This window comes from Leucopleurus acutus (assembly GCF_964270905.1).
Source record: "Leucopleurus acutus genome assembly, chromosome: 6".
NCBI lineage: Eukaryota > Metazoa > Chordata > Mammalia > Artiodactyla > Delphinidae > Leucopleurus > Leucopleurus acutus.
In genome coordinates, this window is record NC_139149.1 from 62,132,761 (window position 1) to 62,154,930 (window position 22,170).

General features: G+C 47.6%; 1 protein-coding gene across 1 annotated transcript; it reads left to right on the forward strand.

Moving 5' to 3' along the window:
* Nucleotides 1-14,879: 14,879 nt before the first annotated feature.
* On the forward strand, nt 14,880-16,208 carry HOXD1 (homeobox D1; the record flags this gene model as incomplete). Its single annotated transcript, XM_082841720.1, has 2 exons — nt 14,880-15,525; nt 15,874-16,208. The coding sequence occupies 2 exons, from the start codon at nt 14,880-14,882 to the stop codon at nt 16,206-16,208; spliced, it is 981 nt and encodes a 326-aa protein (XP_082697846.1).
* Between the last annotated feature and the right edge of the window lie 5,962 nt (nt 16,209-22,170).

Genomic DNA, 22,170 nt, shown 5'->3' on the forward strand with positions numbered 1-22,170 from the left:
CGGCGGCCACCGGCCCGAACTCGCGGCGCGATTACCTCTTTTGCTTGGGTGGCGGGGGTGGCGGGCGGGGCCCGCGAGGCAGCTCGGTGACCCCCGCCCTCGCTCTGGCCCGGTCGCTGTCTTCCGGTCTCGGGCCAACAGCGGCCGAGGCGCAGGCGTCTGGGCCTCCTCTCCAGGCTCGCCCTGCTTTGGGTGACTCGCCATAAATCAGCCGCAAGGATTCTCCTCTGTAAGCCTGACAGTGCCACATAACTGCGGACCGAGGGACTCTAATCTGGTAATGGTGTCCCGAAGGTAAGTCTGAGATCCGTCCGCGACGCGCCCTGCAGAGGGTCCAGAACCCGGCGAGTCCGGGCATGGCCCGCGTCTAGTTTAGTTGCGGAGACCTTAATTTATATGCTTCTTCCCGTCCTGTAAGGATTGCATCGGACTCAACGATCTGTATTTATTATTTGAAGCGAGTCATTTCGTTTTCCTGATTATTTATCCTCGTCTTAATGTATTTATGTGTATATCTGTAGAATTCTCCAGCCGAGCTTAGGAACGCGCTCCCAGGCCGCGGGGCCACATTTCACCTCTTTAGTCCCCTTGGTCTGAACTAGTTGAGAGAGTAGTTTTGAACAGTTGTAACCGTGGCTGGTGTGTGTAGTTGATGTAAAGGATTAAGACCGCAAATTGTCCTTCACGGGTAGAGTCAGGCGGCTCCATGGCGTGGCGTGACACCCGTTATTCTCTTCCCAATAGCCACAGCCCTCGCCACTCGACACAGTTTATTGATTTCAAATTGTCTGGTACTATTTGAACAAATATTTAGAATAAAAAATTTTCTCAGTCTTAAGTGTATCTGTGTTAATCACGCACACTTGCAAGTAGATCACTCTACCTTTATCTTGCGCACAATCCCGGTGGAAGGCCCCCCAGTAGGCTGACACTTTGAAATATTTTTTCCACTTATTTGGAATCCAGTACACAAACTGGTTCTGGGGATACTTGATTCCCTTCCAACTATTGACTTTAGGGTGTGTGTGTGGGGGGGGGGAATATTTGAGGATGCAAACCTAGAAATGTTTTGTGTGGGATGACCTGGGTAGGGTGTTTCACTGTTGCCTGTTTTGCTCTTTCTATTGCCCTTTCTAGACACAAATCCACTTTTTTGGATTGCACTTACATTGGGGAGGCCAGAGCTCACTTTTCTGCGCTAAGTAGTAAAAAATAAACTTTGAAAGAAAACTGACAATCAAAGACACAAGAGAAGTCATAAGAAGAACTGAGCTATGAAAAAGCTAAGATGCAGAAAAAGAAATAATCCTTTGAAGCCATGCACCTAAGCTTTTTCTCTAGGAAATTCTGTCACGATTTTTTCCTTATAGAAGTCAGTAGTTCATTTCTCAAGAAGACAAACGTTCCCCGTGATGTAAAGTAATAAAAGTTTCATTAATGGAACATAACAAGTATAAACACTTTGTTCACTCCTGCTTCTTTGGACAAAATGGGCAAAATGTCTTCGAGGATTTATAACCATTTTGTAAATATTAGTGTGGTTTTAGCTGGGGCGCACTACTTACCCCCGCTTCTCTAGAAGGAGGCACTCGGAGAACGCCTTCAGATGAGGTTCAATTCTTTTGTATTTCAGCAAAGTGGGCCCACGCATCTCTATTTGGTTTGACAAATAATGCAACTCCTACTACATCCCCGGTGACACGAGGTGACATTCCTATTGTGTGGAAATAATTTAACTTCTGATCTTCTGGTGGAACAACAATCGTTTCTATTTGGATGTTTGTGTTTCGCTAAATAGTGATGGCTGAAAATAATATTTAGTTTTCTTGTTCCTCTGTGCTGTTTTTAAAATGGCATGTTAGATTGGGGGGTGGGAGGGGATTATCCTTTTTGCTAAATTTCACTTCATCCGAGCAGGTTTAAAGTATACATGTTGTAGAAGTGTATCAACAGAATAAATGACTTCAACCGAAGGGATATTTTACCCACTTTCAAGGCTTAAAATTGTTTTTCTGTGAAATTTGCATCCATAGGCAGAATTTCTAATTGTCTTGTAAGAAATTATTTTTTAAAGCTATTAGGGAAATCAAAGAAGAGCTTGCTGCCTTGCAGGGATTACAACAACCCTTCTTAACTGGCTAAATATTAAACAGATGAATTGTCAGGCTGTTTAGATTCCGCCCGGTTTTCCCTCATCTCCTCTTCCCACCATAAATAATAAAAATACATAATGCATCATGGCTCCAGGCGTTTTCCAGCGCGGTGTGTTACCGCAGGAGTATCTGCTGAGTCTGCGGGTGTTTGCAAGGCCCCAAGTGTCATCTGCGGCTTAGAGTTTCATGGATTAGATTTTAAACGGTGTCTAGCCCGGCTGACATAGCCTCCTCTCGCACTCGGGCTGAAAGAAGCGCGGGGTTGGGGGCTCCCTCTTCAGGCAGCCGCAGCCGCCCCTCGCTAGTGGGGTGGGAGTTCTCTTGGGACAAACCTGCGGTCCTCTATCACCTCTGGAGAAAGGTTCCCTGAAGCTTCTGAGAGCCGCTCGGATGGATCCGTTCCTGCCACTGGCGTGAGCGTCATGGGATGGCCACACTCGGTGGCTCCCGGCGCGAGTGCGGGCGGCGGCGAATCTGGGGAGGGCGCTTCCTGCGCGGCCGCCGACCAGGGCGAGAGCGGGGTCCCGCGCACGGCCATTTAAAACTTCATAAATTATAAACAAGACGCCTTGGCCTTCGCCATAAATTCTGCTGCTTTTGAGCCTGCAATTAGTGTTAGGAAGCACCGGAGTCTAAACACAACCAAACGCCCTCTGAAGGGCTCCAATGCCCGAGGTTGCAAACCTTTATTTCCCAGTGCCACCCCCTCCGCACCCCGAGGTATGCACACAGTCGCCTCCTCCCCCGCCACCACCGGCGGTGTACACCCGGCTGGCTTCCCGCTCTGCGAGGGAAGGTCACAATAGCTGCTCTATCGGCGAAGGCGCCCGCCTCCTCCCTCCCGGGTCTCGGAAAAGCAGAGAAAGAAGAGTGGGGGAGGGGAGCCCTGGGCCCGGCCTGGCGCTCCGGGTCCAGGCCTCTCCTTCTCCCGGAGCGGACTGCAGCGGGAAGGGGCAAGTTTGCAGCGGAAGGAAACCGCCATCCCAGACCGAGGCTTCTTCCCGGGAGCGGCGCGCGGGGGGCCGTGGGGAGCTCACCACGGCCTCGAGGCTGCTGGCCTCTCGCTACCGGGCGCTGGGTCCAGGGCGCCTGGAGCAGCGGGTCTTCCGGGAGCGGCGGCGCCATTGTGCGCGCGGCTTCCCACGGGCCCCGCGGCGGGGAGGCCGCACAAAGGCGGCGCGGGGGCCGACACCGGCAGGTGGTGAGGGGCCCGCCTCTCTCCGGGCCTTGGGCTCCAGGAGGCTTTTACCTCGCCTGCGCAAGGGGAGGAAATGGCTGTCTGGCTGTGGCCGTGGCCAGCTCTGCCTTTGTCCTACAGAGAACGCTTTGAGGGAGGTGGGATCAGGGAGTTTGTGGGGGAGTCTCCTGGGACCTGAAGAAAGGGCTCGGGGCCTCAAGCCCAGGCCCACGTATGGGGGGTGGCGGTCATTCGGGAGCCCCTGGTTGCTCCGTCGAGGCAGTCAAACGTGAATTAAAGCAGCGCTGAGGTGAGGTAGCTGGAATGGCCAGCTGCAAAATGGGAGGTGGGGTGGGAAAAGATTTCGGCCGAGGGAGAGCCTGCCCTGGCTACGAGGAGAAACTCAGCACCCAGCCTGGAGTGGAGTCAGAAGACCCAACTGAGCTAGCCAGGGGGGTGGGGAAGTTGCCGAGGAAAGGCCTGAAGAGTAGTCCTGGCCCCTGGAAAGGTGGCAAGAAAGGGCGACTACACATTCTACCTCCTGGCTTTCAGACCTCAGCCTTATCCAGCGACCTGACAGAGAAGAATCCGCCTCTGATGGAATCATTAAGTTAACCCTCCATTTGTACCATTTCTTTGTACAGGCGTTCAGATGAGAGAGGGAGAGAATACAGAGCAAGTGCTTTCCCCTTGGAGCAACCCAAGCCTAGTCTCTATCAGAGACACATCAGCCAAATTAGTTTCCCAGGCCCCGGAGGGAGGCTGCTAACCTTGCTGAAAAGGAGTTTTTGAATTTCTATCTGTAAGGAGTATTAAAAAATAGTGATTAACTATACTAGCTACTCGTCCCTTCTCCCTCCCCCATTCTGTACCAGCCAACTGACCCTTGAGTGAAGTGATCTTCTCAGCCAGCAGGCTTGGGAGCCTAGGCTCCCCATCTGTTGAGGTTTTTCATTAGGGAGGGTGAAGAGGATATGTGTGTGGGTGTATGTTTGAATAACAAAGAAGAAACCCAACATTCTAATAAAAAGTGTTTCTCTGCTTGACCTGGGGGGGCCAGAAGCTTGTTTACACCATGAATATTCAAGGGACAGTCACAGGCCTGTTTTGACTTTATCCTGAGAATTAGTTGAAACTTCCTCCTATAGACAAGAATGGGTTAATCCCAGTTAGATCCAGGAAGGTCCTCTTCATCTGGCAACTCTTGGCCTTACTCTGCTCCTTCTTTCAGAAACTGTAAGAAAAGAATAGGGCGAACAGAAGTTTATATTAAATAAAAATAAAAAGAGAGACAGAAGTCTCCAGTCCCCACAGGCCTATAGCCTGATTACTTGAGGGCACTGCAACTGCCCTTAGAGGGGCCTGGGTGAGCAGACCCATTCCTAGACACTTTGGGCACAGGGAGCTGAGACTGAGTTGCCAGCCACACCCTCATCACCTCTGACTACTGGCTCACTTAGACCTCTCTTGCAGAAGGCTGGGATGGAGAGAAAAAAGATAGGGTAGATGAATCCTCTGTACTTACTACACTGGTGATACTGGTAGTGGAGAGGATCATCACAGAGGATGAAATCTTAGTTATCATTGCTCCCTTGTATTCTACTCCAGCTACAAATGCCCTTATTTTGGGGGCTCAAAGTTGGTTCCCAATGGATTTTTATACCTGGCCCAAAGCCCATGCCTAAACACTTCGCTCAGGTCTCATACTCACCTTGGCAAGTTAGGAAAGTACAAAGACAATTCAAAGACCCACTTTCAGGCCCAGTTCAGCCTGAAGCACAGTGAACAAAAGTTTCCACACATGCAGGAAGAACCAAGGTAAATAAATGCATGTCCAGTCATTTGCAGTAGCAGAAGCAGGTGAAGGGTCCCCAGGAGATCAGCATGGTGGGAGATATGACGGAAGTCTTCTTGTCCCAGGTCTTGTGGCAAAATATCTTGACTGGTTCCTATATCTAGTCTGGATCATTGTTATGGAAGAATAATAACTGGAAAACCATTAGAATAGGATTTTAACATTAGTAAGAGCCCAAGGAGGAGATCTTAATTTAAATGAGGATGCATGGAGAACCCCGATACAAATGCAGTGTTTTTGCTGGGGAAGTGGGGCTAAAACCGGGCCAAGAGGACCTGTTGGACCAGGGCCTTTTTGAAGGAACGGAGAAGAGTGTCCCTGACTTATGAGGAGACAGGGAGAAGGTCTTTTGATGGCTCTATTGTTCAGAGTGCTGCCTTACAAATACCACATCCCTCCCAACTTCCACAAGGGCCCAAGGGCCGAGGGAGCGGGAAACTGGGTCGCTTGGGCTGAGCTCCAGGCAGTGGCAGAGCCACGACTGACCTCCCTCACCCGCGTCTCCTAACCTCTTGGGGCAGCAACGATGCCATCTCCGCCGCCGGCAGAAAACACACAAAGGCGGCCCCCACCCATCCTCGAACCTGGGGACACACTGGGGAGGGGCTGGCGTGGACCCCGAGTCCGAGCACCTCCCACCCCCGCGGGGAACAATAGCCGCCGTCTTCCCGGGGCGGCGGGGCGGTCGCGCTGCACAAAGGCCGGCTCGGCCCGCGCCATGTGACGCACGCTCGATCCCGTCTCCCGGAGGCGGCGCGGCGCGGAGCGGCGGGCGGGTGGGTGTTCCTGATCCACCTGGAACACTTTCTGAGAGACAAACGGTGAGTTAATCACCCAACCGGCTGGCGACCGCGTCCCCCTGGCCCGCGGGGAGGCCGGGGGAGGGGCGGGGGTGAAGGCCTGCTCTGCGTATGTGTCTAGGGTGGGGGCGGGAGAGGTTAGTCCTATTAAGAGTTCATCAATCACCGGTGTGCACTTTTCGCTCGACAGCGGTCCCTCCTACTTCGGAGCAAGTCCGGGCCAGCTGGGATCCGACCAGAAACCGCAAGCGGAGGAGACACAGGCACGCAGGCTGAGCGCTGAGGACGCGACCCGCCGGCACGCGCTCTGCCGCGCGAGGCCCGAGGGCACCGCGGCCGCGCGGCCGCCCGCCAGCCCAGCCCGCGGAGCACGCAGGGCGCGCAGGCCCCCCAGCTGCCCGGCCCCAACGCCTCCCAGCCCCGCCTCCCACGCACCTCCCGCCGCCCCCCCCCACTGACCCCCTTCAACGCTGCTGTCCCCCCAGAAAGGGACAAATCCATCTCTGAGGGCAGGACAAGAAAAATCTCAGTGGGTCGGAAGGTTCTTGCATACACTTTTATTTAAGAGTCTTATACACGATGTCCCGAGGGATCAGAATTAGGGGAGACGCTGAACTAGTTTCGTTCTCTCATTCACCTGCAGGACTATTTGTGTGGGAGGAAGCAGGATGAGACCCCTATTGAACTTGGAACTAAACTTGAATGCCATTTAAAATAACCATAAAAATACACTTAGAACACTAACCACAATGATATATCTCTTCTCTCTTTTATGGTGTGAGGGAAGGATTGCAGTATTTCTGCTTTGGCTCTTTTGGGTTCATTTTTGAAACACCGTGAAGGAGGAGACTACAAGCGGTGGGGGAGGGGCGAGGGCAGGCTTCAAGTCTTACAGCTGTTCACAGCAGGAAGGCCTGGATGAGCGGGTAGCCCGGGCCTTGTACCCCCTCTTGAGCGGTACCTGTTGTCCTCTCTGTAATAAGTTCTAAGAGAGTTCTGGGCTACCCTCTCTTTAACCTTTGTTCTAAGTGACAACAGATGAGAAGTTTCTCAAGTTAATGTGTTTGCCTCAGCCCATAGGAAAGAGCCCCTGAAGGATAGAAAGTCCCAGATTTCTCTCCCTCCCCTCAGCCCTCTTCTCTCTCACCGTCCTCTTGGGTGGAAAAAACTTGCTCTGGAGAAATGGTCTACTGCCATTTTCCTCAGAAAGATATAAACTGAAGCATTAAGCCTTGCACAGGGTCCTGAACTTCTCAAGCAATTAAAATACTGGACCTCTTGTCCTTGGTTCAGAGTCCTCTCCCTTCACCAATAGCTACTGAACAGCTCCTACGTGCACTGTGCTGGGCTCTGGGATACAAAATTGATGTGTATGCCCTTCGATCTACTGAGGGGAGAAAAAGAGCTAATCCTAAGACAGTGTGACAGATGCTATAACATAGGTGTGGCCAAAATGTTCCTGGAATAAAGGCTCCACTAACAGTATCGTCGTGTCAAAAAAGGCTTCTCAGAAGAGGTGAATTCGGGTCCCTGAAGTACAGGAGTTTTTTTAGGCCCAGGAAGGAGGGACACACCAGGTGGAGACAGCAGCACATACAAAAGCAGGGAGGGAAGAAAGAGCAAGGTGTGGACCTAGAACAAGGATAGGAGCTGGAGTGGGGCATCTGGCTGGACAGAGAGGTTGTGTAAGGGCCATGGAAAGGTGTCTGGACTTAATGTGTAGGCAAGGGAGAGCCACTGAAGGTTTTAAGCTGGGACATGTGGTTACCTATTATCTGTATTTGGAAAGCTGACTCTTGGGGGTACTATGTCTGAGGGGACAAAGGAGAGATGATAGCAAGAAGAACAAAGGAGGAGGCTGCTGCCATCATCAAGCCTAGAGAGGAAGAAACTTAATACGGATGAAGAGGAGAGCATTTAGGAGGAAGAATTCACAGGACTTGGTGATCAATTGGATCAGTGAAAGAGGAGTTGTGGTTATTAATCCCTAGGTTTCGATTCTGATGCCTGAGGTCAGGTCATCCACCAAAACGAACAGTGGAGGGGGAAGAGAAGACTCCATAGGGGAAATGAATGAGTTCAAGTTTAGGTCTCTGTACATTTGTTTCTGCTTTGCTAACTGATACACTGTGTGACCCTAAGAAATTCACTGAATTTTTCTGGCCTTCAGTTTCATCATCAATAAAACAGTCAATAAAGACATCTACTTTGTAAGTTTATCATTAGAGCAGTGTGCGTGTGTGCACGTGTGTGTGTGTGCTCCCACACTTAGGTATTATCTTTACCAGGTCCAAGTGAGTGTCCTATATAATGCTAAAACTTAGGGAAAATGTCCTCTCACCCATACCATGATGATCAATACTTAGATCCTGGGTGGCCAGTGAGAAATGTCTCAGGGAAATTAAAAACAACACCCTACTGCTTCCCAGATATTGAATCCAACCTAATGCTTAGGGCTAGGTCAGATCAGATTGCTAATCAGAGTCCCTCAGCTTCCAGAGGGTACTCTCCAGGGGAACATGCAGAAATGTGGTCTTGGTATCAGACCACTAAAGGAGAGGCCTCTTAGCAGATGTCTGAAAGCTTCTGTGCTTTTTTTATACCATGTTTCTTTCAGGGAATGCTCTTTGAACCTCCTTAGGCTTCCTTGTGGCACAGTGTAGTATAGGAAAGAGTGCTGAACATCTGACTTTGGCCATTCACATTGGATGTGACTACAGTAAATTGTTTACCTTTTTTCTATGTCAGTATTAGCGTTTGTAAAATAAAATTATAAGAGGATAAAATACGATAAGGAAGAATGACATTTTTGGAGATGCTATAAGTGTAAGTAAAAGGTATTATTTTTCATTGATCAGACTGGCAAAAATAAAAAAAAGTTTAATATCCCACTGACTTGTCAAAGGTGTGGGGAAACACGAATTTTCATATGCTGCTGGTAGAAGTATAAATTGATTCACTTCTAAAGAGATCAATTTAGCAATATATATCAAAATTGCCAGTGTACATACATTAGACTAAGTAATTTCATGTCTAGGAATTTTTCCAATAGGCAAAAATTTGAACATGTGTTTCTAATACCAAAATGAAAATAAATGCCCATTTATAAGGGACTGGCTAAATAAGTTGTGGTAGATGCATACAGTAGAACAGCATAAAATTGTAAAAAATAAAGTAGAAAGTTCTGTATGAAATGATCTTCAAGATATAATAGGGGGAAAAGCATGGTGCAGAAGGGTCTTGTAATATGTTATCATTTGTGGAAAAATGCGGGGAGATGTATCTATAACCAAATATATATTTGTCTATAATTGTAAAGGTATAAAGTATTTCTGGAAAGATATACTCATAAAAGTGGTGAAGAAACTCGGAAAATTGCTGTCCATGTGAAGGGGAACTAGGTGGCTGGGGACAGGGGTGGGAGAAGGGCTTTCACTGCATACCCTTCTGTACCCTTGAATCTTGAACCATGTAAATTCAAACTTAATACCCTTTATAAAGATAAAGGAGCAACAACAACAAAAAAAGATCAGTATAATTGACCTGGGTGTACCTATGTGTGTTCACACATGTCCTTATTTGTACTTGCCTATCCAGCTACATTAATCTAGGGACACCTTGTTTTGTCTCCAGGGCCCTGATGCTGATCAAACTGAACAGGAAATGAGGGGATCCTTTACCTTTGCTTGGTGGAGGGTGTGAGGACCCGGGCTCAGTTCTGCCCTTTCTCGCAGGAGCAGCTCAAGGTGGCGTCTCAGAAGTCTGGGGCACAGGTTTAGCAAACAAATGGCAAAGGGAGGGATGCAGGCCTCCCAGTCAGCCCCACTGGCCGTGTGGTGTCCTTGAACACTGCTCTGTTGCTCAGTGTGGAGGCCACCACTGTGCAGAGGACGGGCTGCCTGACTCCGTCCTCTTTGCACACTGTGGGGATTCAGGAGACCCAAGCTCGTTCCCTCATCTTTTGAAGGATGGCTGTGTCTTTTAAAGTCTGAGTAAATAAAGTAACTTCCCCACTAAAATGAGGGGTTTGATGTTGCTTATCTCTAAGGGGTCTCCTAGGATTGACGTCTTATGCTGCTAAAGGTCAATCTCTAGCCAGAGTGAGAGTCACACCTTAGGCCAAGGGACGGTTGGCCCCCTCTGGATCCTGAGGGCTCAAGTGCTCATTCCAGGCAATCTGGGAGACATGGAAGGAAATGAGAGTTGGCTCCTCTCTCTTGAGACCCCCATTCCTACTCCTTCCTTCTTCCCATTGCCTCAGAGCCACTCATCTTTCTCTGAAGGGATTGGGAGAGACAAATCCTTTCTTTCACTTCCTACCCCACTGGCATTCTCAAAGCCAAGTTAGGGAAGTGGCAAGAAGTAAGCTGGGTCTCTTCAAAGCACTATTTTGTCAGCAAAACTTGAGACATTCCTACTGACTACCTTTTAAGGATATTTTCTGGAACTTCAGCCCAGCCAGACTTAAGTTTGACCTTGACATTGACCTCTCTGCCCCTACTACCCAACAGGCTTCTGGACACTTTTCAGGTATAATCCTGTTTCATTTAGCCATGAACTCTCACTTGCTGGTCAAGAATCACCCCTCTCTCCCCACACTGCCCCCCCACCCCCGCTCCTAAAGCAGAAATTTTCAAAGTGTGGTTCCGAAGAACACTACTTTAGAATCACCCAACAGGCTTATTGAAAAGAAAGACTCCTGAGCCAGACCTATTAGATTAGAAGCTCAGTGGGGATGCAGGGGAGGCTGAGGAACCTGCACATTTAAACAAGCTTCTCTGGTGATTCCTACCCACCTGGAGTGGTGCCGGGAGCCAATAATCTAAGGATATCCTTTAGCCAATATTGGTCATGGTGAAGACACACCATTCTGTCCATTTTTATTTCTGCCTAACAAACGTTTCTTTTTTCCCGCTTTGAATTTTATTTATTTATTTTATACAGCAGGTTCTTATTAGTTATCTATTTTATACATATTAGCGTATATATGTCAATCCGAGTCTCCCAATTCTTCCCCCCCCCCCCCCCCGGCTTTCCCCTCTTGGTGTCCACATGCCAACAAACGTTTCTCGAATGCCTCTTTTGTGCCAGACAAGGGCTTGACCCACAAGTCTTTCACAAAACTCTAGGGAAAGGCACAGCACACTAAACTGTTTTCTTCAGGGAGGGTCACGTTATCAGACTTCAGACAGGTTTTGAATTCCTGTCTTTAGGATCCCGTTGGTCCCTACCTCTACCTTAGGATAGAAGGATGCTGCAGAGAGCTGCAAATCTTGCTTAAGAGAAAAGAACCCTCCTTTTTATCCCAACAAGCAAGAGCCTTTCTGTCCTTTGGGGCTGTGGAGCCAAGAGTTTGCATGTGCTCAAGCATCTCCAAGGGATAACACAGTGGGGCTTGTGGAGAGGGATTGTAAGAGGCTTCTTAGGAACAACTGTAAACACACAGAAGACCAGACTGCCACCCTCCATCACTTCTGTCTGCAGAAAAGAAGACTGTTGTTTGAGTGGGAGAGAAAGGTAGTCCTGGGGGGTGGTTAGGGGGTGACTGCTGTGGTGAGTACGATGGGACAGATTTCAAAGCATTCCTACATCAAACACAACCTGGCAATCAGGCCCCTAGGCTGTCACCTCCTGCTGAGAACTCACAGCACCAAGACCCAGCAGGGTAAGTGACCCTCAAGAATCCATGACTCGAACAAGCAATAAAATCAGTAAGACGTTTCTTCCATACTCTGTGAACTTCTAGGAGACAAACTTTAAAGTTACCAAAAATATCCTATATTTGTATCTTTATACACACAATTGCCCCAATAATATCTTCCAACATCTCCTTAGAAAATTATAGATTCAGATTTTCCTAGAGTAGATTTATAGTATAGCTAACATGTGCCAGAAATGAATCCCTTGTTCCTTTGGTTTGAGAATATCTTTTTTCTCAGCCTAACCTTCCCCTAACAAAAAAGTTCTTACACAGTAGGTCCTTGGCAAATGTTTATTGAATCTGAGTCTGAGATGATCAGAGTCTTGACTTTCATCCTGAGTAAGTCAAGAACCAGCCCAGGAGTGGAGATGTGGCTACTCTGAGCCCCAAGGTGTAGCATATGCCAAAGGCTGGGAGAGGAAAGGGAGTAGAGAGAAGGAGGAACAGAATATAGCTCTCTGCCTGCAGTTATCAGGGAACCGCTACTGGGTCTGAACACATACTGAACACCCCACCCACCCACCCTCACCCACAGTTGTTAAAATAGCACGATTTTTAAAATCTAATTTTTAGATGATTAATTTTAGATGTCCCTTTCAGGACATTCTCTTCTCTCAGCAAAAGCTCAATCTCCAAAATTTCTCTTTGGGGAAATAGTGTGCACAGCTCACTGGTGCACCAAAGTCAATGCTCAACTGTGACATGAGGGACCCAACCTTTGCTCCAAACGCTTAGCATTAAAAACCTGGTCTTTGTTGCAATGAAGGTTGCCAAGGCACCTAGGCTGCCTGTTTTTCCTGAAACCTTAGAGAAAAGGCCCTTAATTTGCTAGGTTTCGGTCAGATTTGCCAAACAATCAGGCTGGGTTTCCTGTCCTACATCCGGGTTTCTGCCAGCTGGTGTCTTTCTCTAGAGACGTTTACAAGGCCACCCTTCCTTCTTGACCCCTTGGGGCCTCTGGACCTAGAAGCTGTGATCAGATGAGTACCATTTGAGAGCAGGGTCTTATAGTTTTGAGACAAGAGTGTGAGAGCTGAGACATTGTGCTGGTAAAAACTGGTAAAAATTAAAGTCTAGCCAGTGGGGGGATGAGGGGGCATTGTGAACTCAGCAGCATCTGACCTGCTGATACTTTTGCATGAAGGGCACAGAAGGAGGACAGTGAAGAAATGCATCTATATTTGACGCCTGAGCTAGCTCTGAAGAGCTCTATCATTTCCCAACCAAGGTGCTAGAGAAGAGCCTTTTTCTCTTTTTAAAAACTATTAAAAAAAAAACAACTATTTAGGACCTTTGTTGTGGGACTCGCTACAGGAGAGAACTGAAGTAGCAATGTCAAGTTTGAAGGGCTATTTTCCAGCCCAGGATTTTATGTCCCAATTAAATGCAAGAACTTCAGCAGTGCAGGAATCCTAGGCCTCTTTAGCTTTGGGCTCATTCCTAGCTGTCTGCCCTCTACCTACCCTCTCCCCTCCAGGCTCAGCCCTCCCCCAGCCTGGCTCAACTTCAGCCTCAACACTGGTAACACTTTTGGTGTGGCTCTGTTTATTCACAAGTTCACATCCCTGTAAGGAACTGGCTCCCTGGACTGTGAAAGCTCCTATTTTCCAGACTTCCTCAGAGTGGAATTTTAGGCAAGCGCTCAATCGCTCTTTCATGACAAGTGGATCAGTAAAACAATAATAAAACCTCGGTCACCATAACTTAGAGGCTGTAACAGATCAAGTCCTCAAGGGCACTTGAATAAGCCAAAAGTAGACTCTCTATTCACACAGAGTTTTAGGAAACCACCCTCTTTCATTACCGCTGTGTGTAAATAACATTTATTTATTTAATTTGTTATTTGTCCTGGAGCCCCAAAGAGGGAAACATTTAAAAAAATGTTCAAGGAAGTTGGAAGGTTTATCCATGTAAAGCTTGTCTTTGTAACCATTCTACTTTTCATTTCCTGTGCCAATTGCACTTTTATTTCCCGTCTCTCTACACTCAGTAAACGAAACCATATTATCAAGGGAAAGACGTGAGCCCATTAACATTGTGAGACCTCAGATTTCACTCGCAAGAGACGACGCAGCACTTATCTGATGGAACAGAAGCTTTAATTGCTTCGAGGTACAAGGCTCTCCAAACCTCTGAGATCTGACCGGTCCCTGGGAAGCCTTTGCTCCCTGAAGCCAAAGCGCCTCGGAGAAACCGTGCGCAGCAACGGTGCGTGTGCCAACCGCCCAGAGAGCAGCACAACGAGCGTTCCACTCCAAGGGCAGTTTCTTTATTTTACAACCTAGTCAGAGGGGGAGAATCTGCTAAACGTCTCACAAGGCAGAAACTTTCTTCTGTCCAAATCAAACCCCCTGGACTCCAATACTCGCCCTTATCTTGCCGCCACAAATGGAAGCAATCGAAGAAGCTGCGAAGTAACGTGAAAAATCTAGCTTAAAAGTGAAGAGTTTGTGCCGCCCCTGCTACACAGCACCTACAGCATAAAATTTAGTCCCCAGAGTCGGGGCGAGAGGGAAAAGAGGGAAAATTAAACGTCTACTCAAGGTTTAGGAGAAAGATTAGGAGGAGTGCCAAGAACACTGAAAGCGCTTAAGGGCTCAGAGAAAAAGGGAAGAGGAATAACTTTACCTTCCCAGGAGGAGGCTAAGAGCGGTCCCCGATGGCCTTTTAACACTTTCCACACCGCGGCGCCCACCCTTCACTCCCGAGAGACTAGCCACCCACGATGCAGAAGAACGAGCTCACACCCTCTCCATCCTCTTGCCCTCACCCGAGCGGCCAGTCCTGCCTTTCTGCCCCCACCTGGTCCAATACCTGTCCGGGAAGCAGGCGTCCCGCGCTCTCGCCCCGCCCTTCCCCAGGCAGCCCCAGGCCAGGGCGCCTCTCCGCCGGGCCGGGGTAGGGCGCTGGTCGGCGGCCACCCGCCGGTTGGCAAAGTTGGCGGCCGGGCAGGCGCGTGCAGCGGCGCGCCAGTCGGGACCCAGGCCGTGCTGAGACGGCGCCCATTGGCCGGCCGGCGCCACGTGGCCACCCCGCCCCTATATTAGGCCTCTATTTACCCCCGGCTGGCTTGCCATGGCTCGGCGAGGGCAGCTCGGCTAGAGAGGGAAGGCGGAGCGGCGCCGACCGCGGCGGTCCTGCGGGCCCCGCACCTGGGCGCGGCCGGCGCGCTCAGGTGGGGTGGACCGGAACCATGAGTTCCTACCTGGACTACGTGTCGTGCGGCAGCGGCAGGGGCGGCGGCGACGTGCTGAGCTTTGCGCCCAAGTTGTGCCGCGCCGACGCTCGGCCAGTGGTCCTGCAGCCCGCCTTCCCCATAGGCAGAGGCGACGGCGCCTTCGTGAGCTGCCTGCCCCTGGCCGCGGCCCGAGCGGCGCCCTCGCCCCCGGCTGCTCCGGCGCAGCCTCCCGCGCCGCCCCCGGCCGCGCCCGCGTACGCCCCGTGCCCCCTGGAGGGGACCTACGAGCCGGGCACGGCACCTGCCGCGACTGGGGGCGCGGACTACGGTCTCCCGGGGCCCGGGCCCCCGTACGACTTCCCGTGCGCGCTCGGGCGGCCGGCCGACGACGGCGGGGCGCACGTCCACTACGCCACCTCGGCCGTCTTCTCGGGCGGCGGCTCCTTCCTCCTCAGCAGCCAGGTGGACTACGCGGCCTTCGGCGAGCCCGCCCCCTTCCCGGCGTGTCTCAAAGAGCCGGCCGACGGCCACTCCGGAGCCTTCCAGACCGCGTCCGCCGCCCCCGGCGTCTACCCCAATTCTGCGTCCCCTTCCTCCGGCCTCCCCGCCGCCTTCAGCACGTTCGAGTGGATGAAAGTGAAGAGGAACGCCCCGAAAAAAAGTAAGTGCTTGGGCCTTGGACGGACGGACGCCACTGGGATTGGGGACGGAGCCTGTCTCGCGTAATTGCGCCGGGGGCGTGCTGTAGCTGTCCCTCTGGACGGCGGTTTGGGTTTTATGGGGGAAACGCGGTCCGAGGCATCATTAAAGCAGGCGAATTCCATTGAGCGTGCCCCGAGTGCCAGGCGTTGAGAAAATTGCGGGAAGGAGCACTCGGTGAAGCTTTTCTCCTGGCACAACTGTGTTCGGAGACCCAAGAGTGACTTTGATTCTAATGTGGCCCCAAAGCTCTCCCGAGCCTCGTCTCCGCGTGTTCTCGCCCCGCTGATTCCCTGTCTTTACGTTGCAGGCAAATTTGCCAAGTATGGAGCCGCCAACTCGTCCAGCGCGATCCGCACGAATTTCAGCACTAAGCAACTAACAGAACTAGAGAAGGAGTTTCATTTCAATAAGTACTTAACTCGGGCCCGACGAATCGAGATAGCCAACTCACTGCAGCTGAATGACACCCAAGTCAAAATCTGGTTCCAGAACCGCAGGATGAAACAGAAGAAAAGGGAACGAGAAGGGCTTCTGCCCTTGGCCACCACCGTGACTTCCCTCCAACCTCTCCTCTCAGGAACGAGCCCCACCAAGTCTGGCAAGAACCTGGGGAGCCCTTCTCAGGCCCAAGAACCTTCATGAGCCTTAGTCACGAGGCTGAGGAACTGTGGCCTGTAGAACTTACAGGCCACCCCACCCCCATCTGGACTTATTAGCTCAGTTTAGGATGGAGGTGGGCAGGGCAGAAATAACAGGAGGTTTCACTTGGGAGAGGAAGTATCCTGGTGGCTTCTGAGTTCGGAGCTGTGGGTGTCCAGATGTTAATTTGAAGTCTCTAAAGCCACCGATCTGTGTATTAATTGTGTCTTATCAGGGAAAAGGAGCCCAGCCGCCCGCCCAGCCCTGCTGCTATGTTGCCTAACTTAGTCATGTGCAATTCTCGGTGCAGAGTGGCAGAGCATTCCTTGCTGAGCTCAACCAACACCTTGATGTGCTCAGAAGAGCATCTACCCAAAGTTTTATCTGGTTTTAATTTAAAAGACAAGACTACATGTATTCAGCTTCTAGAGATGACCAAAGCTAGTTATAGTTAGGGCCTCCTTGATGTATAAGCTGCTTCAGCAATGATCTTCACGTTTGCACTACAGGTTTTTTTTTTTTTTAAAAAAAAGCAGTTTCTACCTCTCCATGTGCCTGAGTGACGATACAATCTCTGTTTAGTTAGTAGCTGAACAAATCCGCAGGGTGGGTAAAGATCCTGAACTATACCTTGACACCAGTTACTCAAACTTGAATGTAAATATATACAGTATGTATATATTTTAAGAGGTTTGCTTGTAGTGAACTCATATATGACATTTAATGTCATAGCATGTAAAGGGTTTGAACTTTTTTTTTGTAATAAAAATAACAGAATGTGCTACCTTTTGCTTTTCCTTACACTCTTATGTTTTGATTATCTTTCTTTAAAGCTGATTCAGTCTCTTCTGTTTGGAATTTCTTGATTCAGCTATGGGAATTTGTTAGGCTGATAACTTTAAAAAACAACACTTCTTAAAGGCTGTGTATGTGAACTAGTTAGGGACGATTATCTGAGCCGTTTAAGGGAGAAAAAACTCTACTCTGCCCAATATCCAAGTAATTATGGAAGTATTTCCTTACCTTAAGTGCCCTAGTTTTATGGTGAATATGTAGACTGCACATTAAGTTTAGATGTCCACTGTGGGAATGTTGTATAGCCAAGGGGACACTGCAGAGAGATCTCCTTGTCTTTTTCTCTCCTGCTCTCACAAAAGGAAGAGGAAAGACAACTTGAAGACTTCGTTAGTTGGTTAGCGTTCTGAGAAAGGTAGCTGCACATCAAAAAATCTCAGTGGCTGAATTCCCATTTCCAAAGTCAAGAATTACAAAGGAGGATGGGAGAGGCCAGTAGTCGCAGCTTTCCACTTCCTGTAACCCGGACTGTCTAGCCTTGTAAGAGCACCGAGGTGCCTTTCTGTTTTTTAAAAAATGATACATTTTCAAATGAATTCTTTGGAAGAAGTACAGGCAGAAAATTGGAAAGTTGGCAAGAAAGTATGTGATAAAAAACTTCTAACCTTATTTCCATCCAGCCCCCCAGTTCCCATCCCTGAAGGCAACTGTGGTTTTTCAAATATGATTTGAAAACTGTGGTGTTAATACACAAAATCATCTGGATACTTGGGACAATTGTTGGGGGAGAGGGCAGGTCATTTCCCTCACTTTATAGATAGCTATAGCTCTATCTTTAAATTCTCTGTATAGTTCAACTGAAAGGCTTAAAGGCCCAAAATAATCCAGCTAAGAGCTTCAGCTCTCCTGTTAGCTGAATATCTAGATTCTAGTGTAGTACTTCAACCCAGTAATTCAGAAGTTTAATAACTGTGGAGGAATACTTTCCCTATAAAACAGTCGTGATTGTCTTAGAAGATTGAAGTTACACTTAAACTCTTGTCCATTGCACCCACAGTTGAATGGATTTGAAGAAATAAAATGATCAGCTCTAACAAACTCAGCTGATTGGGGGGAAAGATATCATTTAAAAAGCAGGTCTGTCAATGTTATTCTTGTGTTTCACCATCTGCCCTTCACTAACTTGATGCTAATCGGATCTTGTTTGAGGCAACAGCTCCCCTCTGAGCTCTGTAGCCGTTCGAAAGGACTTGTGATCTGCTTGCTCACAGCTACCTCTGCGCTTACCCTGCAGTGGTCTTTGACAAGACAATGTTTCTTTTTTGATAAGCATTCAAAAGTGCACCTAAACAAAAAAATACCAACACGCTTGGCCATTTCCTTAATCTACCACCCTCTTCTCTGAGAAAATAAAGCTTTTCCTTTTGAAGCTACTACTAGCACTTAGCCCTGATGGATGTCTTCCCTGATGAAGGTGGCTATTTTGTCATACGTATAATGCTGTTCTATGAATCAGGCCAATATTAGCTATTTTTTGACCAACCCCAGGGATCTTTAAAAGCTTTCTTAATGCATATCGCTCTACAGCTATATTCAGTATTAGGGAGAGTCCTGGCTGGAGATTGGGACGAACTAGGTGACCTCTGGAGGTCCCTTCCAGCAATGAACATGTTACAGGAACAACTCGATGACTTCTGCCAATTTTGTTTTAGGCCTATCATTGGAAGAAGGAGTTCAGTTCTGAGAATGCAGCCCCTAGGATTACATTGATACTGTATTTATACAGGAAAAGTGCATATATGACATTATTAAATACATCTCACCATTGGAGATAACCTGGCCCATGTGGATGTTTGTAGAACATTCCCCTTCCCATTATTCAGAGCCTTGTGTTATTTTGAGTCAGATCCTCGATGAAGTATGATGGTTACTACACAAATTGTGAAATTGCTAAAACAATCCATCCCATTTCTATTTTATAAGATTTCGAACTAAATATGCTAATTTACCCTCTAGCAACTCGCTACAAGAATGAATACACAGTGGACAGCTCTGTCTGTTATATAATGAACTATTCAATGTTCTTTTGTCTTCACAGAATGACCATGTGTCTATTTTTCTGGATTCAGGATAGCTGGGAGTGGGGATGAAGAAATAAAGCATTTAATAACATAAAAACTTTTCATTACTGTTCCTGACTACTGGCAAACAAAGGACTTGCTGATGTAAAAACCAAAAGCAATGTCACCTAGATCCTCCAAAGATTAATTGTATGTGATTTATTCTGCCTCAATCTTACATAAGGTGAGGCCCAAGACCAGAAGAGGTTATGTCTGATTATCATGTCATCAGAAAAGAGGAACAGGCTCAGGAGAGTTGCATTAACTCCGAAGTTCTTATTTCTTATGGCCAAACAAATGCTCTGTATTTGCTGAATATTGAATTTGAAGACATCAGGACCTAATCAGCTTCTAAGAGATGTTTAGCTTGACCACAGACCTCTCAACGAGAAAAATACTCATTGTTAAAACTTTATTTGTGGTTTTAAAGTGAAACCATACTGGACGTATCTCACAACTAATGATAAATCTCTATCTAAATAGAAATCAAGATTTTCATGGCTTTGAATTCTACAGCATATTTCTGGGGCCTGAACATGCAACAAATATACAAGATAGTTCTATTTAACATCTCACTTGTAACTGCTTCTGAAGTTATACTTGTTATGCTGAGATATAATTTCAATAGAAACTGTTTTAATTCAAGCCAAATGGAAAGAGATCCTAAATATTGGTATGAAAGTAAGGTCTATTATTTAGATTGTAAAGTGTTAAACACTATGTTGTCTATTTCTAATAGCCTTATTGGTATATTTAATAACTATAAAGAACAGCCAAAGAGTGGTCATTTGGACTTGTAATAGCTAATAAAGCAGGTCACTGACATCTTCGAGGCATTTCTAGAGGGCTCTAGACTATTTAGCACATCCCATTCTTAGGGGTTTTGTGCAGCCTAAACTACAATTTGAGGGAAACTCTTTAAGAAAAAAAAACCCCTCAAAATCATAAATACAAAATTGCTAGGGCACCTCCCTAGACCTGGTAGGGCCCAAGTTAGTGAAGTTTAAGTTTCTCTGGCTTCATCTCTGTCCCTTCCTGAAATGGTTGCTCTATTCCCACTACCCAGCCATTGCCTGTAAGATGATATCAATAATTGCTTTTCTCCGACATCTTGGAGCCAGAATTACTGTTTGCTCCTCTTCAAGTGTATCAAATAGTAGGTAATGTGAACAATGGCAGACTGGGGCTCTGTTCTGCTCTCTGAGCATCTCAACCCCACTCTGTTCTTCTGGACTGCCGGCTGGATGAATTACTTCACTGCCTTGGAGTGCGAGCTCTGTCTCATCCTGGAGGTCCTTTTCTGGTGTGTTTCCTTCCCAACGATACAAAGAGAAGAGAATTGTAGAGCTAAAGATGACACAGCTGCACTGCTGACTTCTAAGCATTTCCTGGAAGGGTGGAATCACTGAGGCTGAGGAAAAGGGCTGGGAAAATAAGAACACTGTTCTTAAGGAAGGGGACCTGGATTTTAGCAGTAGTTGTATTTTCGGATTAAATGGGAAAATAACTTCCCTGGTCTCGGTTTCTCCTATAAAACGAAGGGGGTTGGTCTGGATGATCATTACATTTCCTTATCATCTTAGTATCCTTCCATAATCCTTTGCTGGTTATTACTGAAAAGTTTATTTAACTATAATGTAGCTCTGTAAGATTAGCATCAACAAGAGGCACTGATTGAAGTAATATCTGAGTCTTTGGTAGGTTAACCTATGGAGCTTTAGAATGTATGTGTGGTGTGTGCGAACTGGGTAATGTTTCTCATGGGTCTTGATGCACAAAAAAGTTAACAATGAACAATGGTGATAGCCCCCTCCCCTGAAGTTACCACTTTGCTCTGAACAGATAAATTAGGGTCTACTAAGAAACTTCAAATGGGTGTCAGCGCTTTACATTCAGATTCTCATTCTCCTTGTTCTTAAGTCCATATTTCAAGCTTTCAGAATAAAGAAGTAATTTTGAATTTGTCTTCTTTGAAGATATGTGGGACTCCAAAGTAAATGCTTTGTTCTGTTGAAGACAAGAGATATGGATAACCAACTCACTCCTGCTTTCCATTAGTCACCAAGTTCTGCCTATTTTTCCTTCACAGGCTCCATCATCATTCATCTGTGCAATGGATGCCTTCCTTGTCTCCTGGCCTTCAGTCTCCTCGCCTTCAGTCTCCTCGGCCAATCCATTTTAAAGCCACTTCTTCACCATGTTGTTCCACTGTTGGTTTTTTTTTAAAAAATATTTTTATTTATTTATTTAGGCTGCACTGGGTCTCAGTTGCGGCGTGTGGACTCTTAGTTGTGGCATCCATGTGGGATCTACTTCCCTGACCAGGGATCGAACTCGGGCCCCCTGCATTGGAAGCATGGAGTCTTACCCACTGGACCATCCTGTTGTTCCACTTTTAAATTCTTGGTAGCTCCTGGTTGGTTGTCAGTGGGAGAAACTCAAATGTCTTTAGCCTGAGACTCAAGTCCCCCAACATCTGTATTCATCCATGTTAATCTCATACCATTGCCTGACATAAAAACTTAACCCCAGGTAGTGTGATCTGTTCATTCTTTCCCCAAGGCAATTTATGCTTTTCTGCCTCTGAACCACTTCTCATTACATTCCTCTCTTGTAATTTTCTCCCACCTTCTCTTCTCTTTGCCTATCCTACGTCATCCTCTATGGCACAGCTCAAATCCTATCACCTCTGTAAAATCTTTTTGCATCATCCAAGTTTAAAGTGAGCTCCTCTGAGCTTCTGTAGCATTTATTGTTTGTATTACTTGTTCAGCACTTACAACCTCCTGCCATTTTATGAGACCTCTTTCTCGTTCACTTTCTCTTTCCTTCTCCCTCTTCCTCCCTGCCACTGTCTCCCTCTTCCCCCTCCCTCATTAGTTCTCTCTCTATACTATTTGCTGAAAGTTGAATGCAGTTTTAGTAGATGAAGCGTACAGTGCTACTTGTTAAGTGCCTCTTCTACCAGGTGAAGAACACTATAACCACTTATTTGCTAAGTACTCTTTATATTTTATTATTTACTGTAGAGGACAAGCTATTCTTGACCA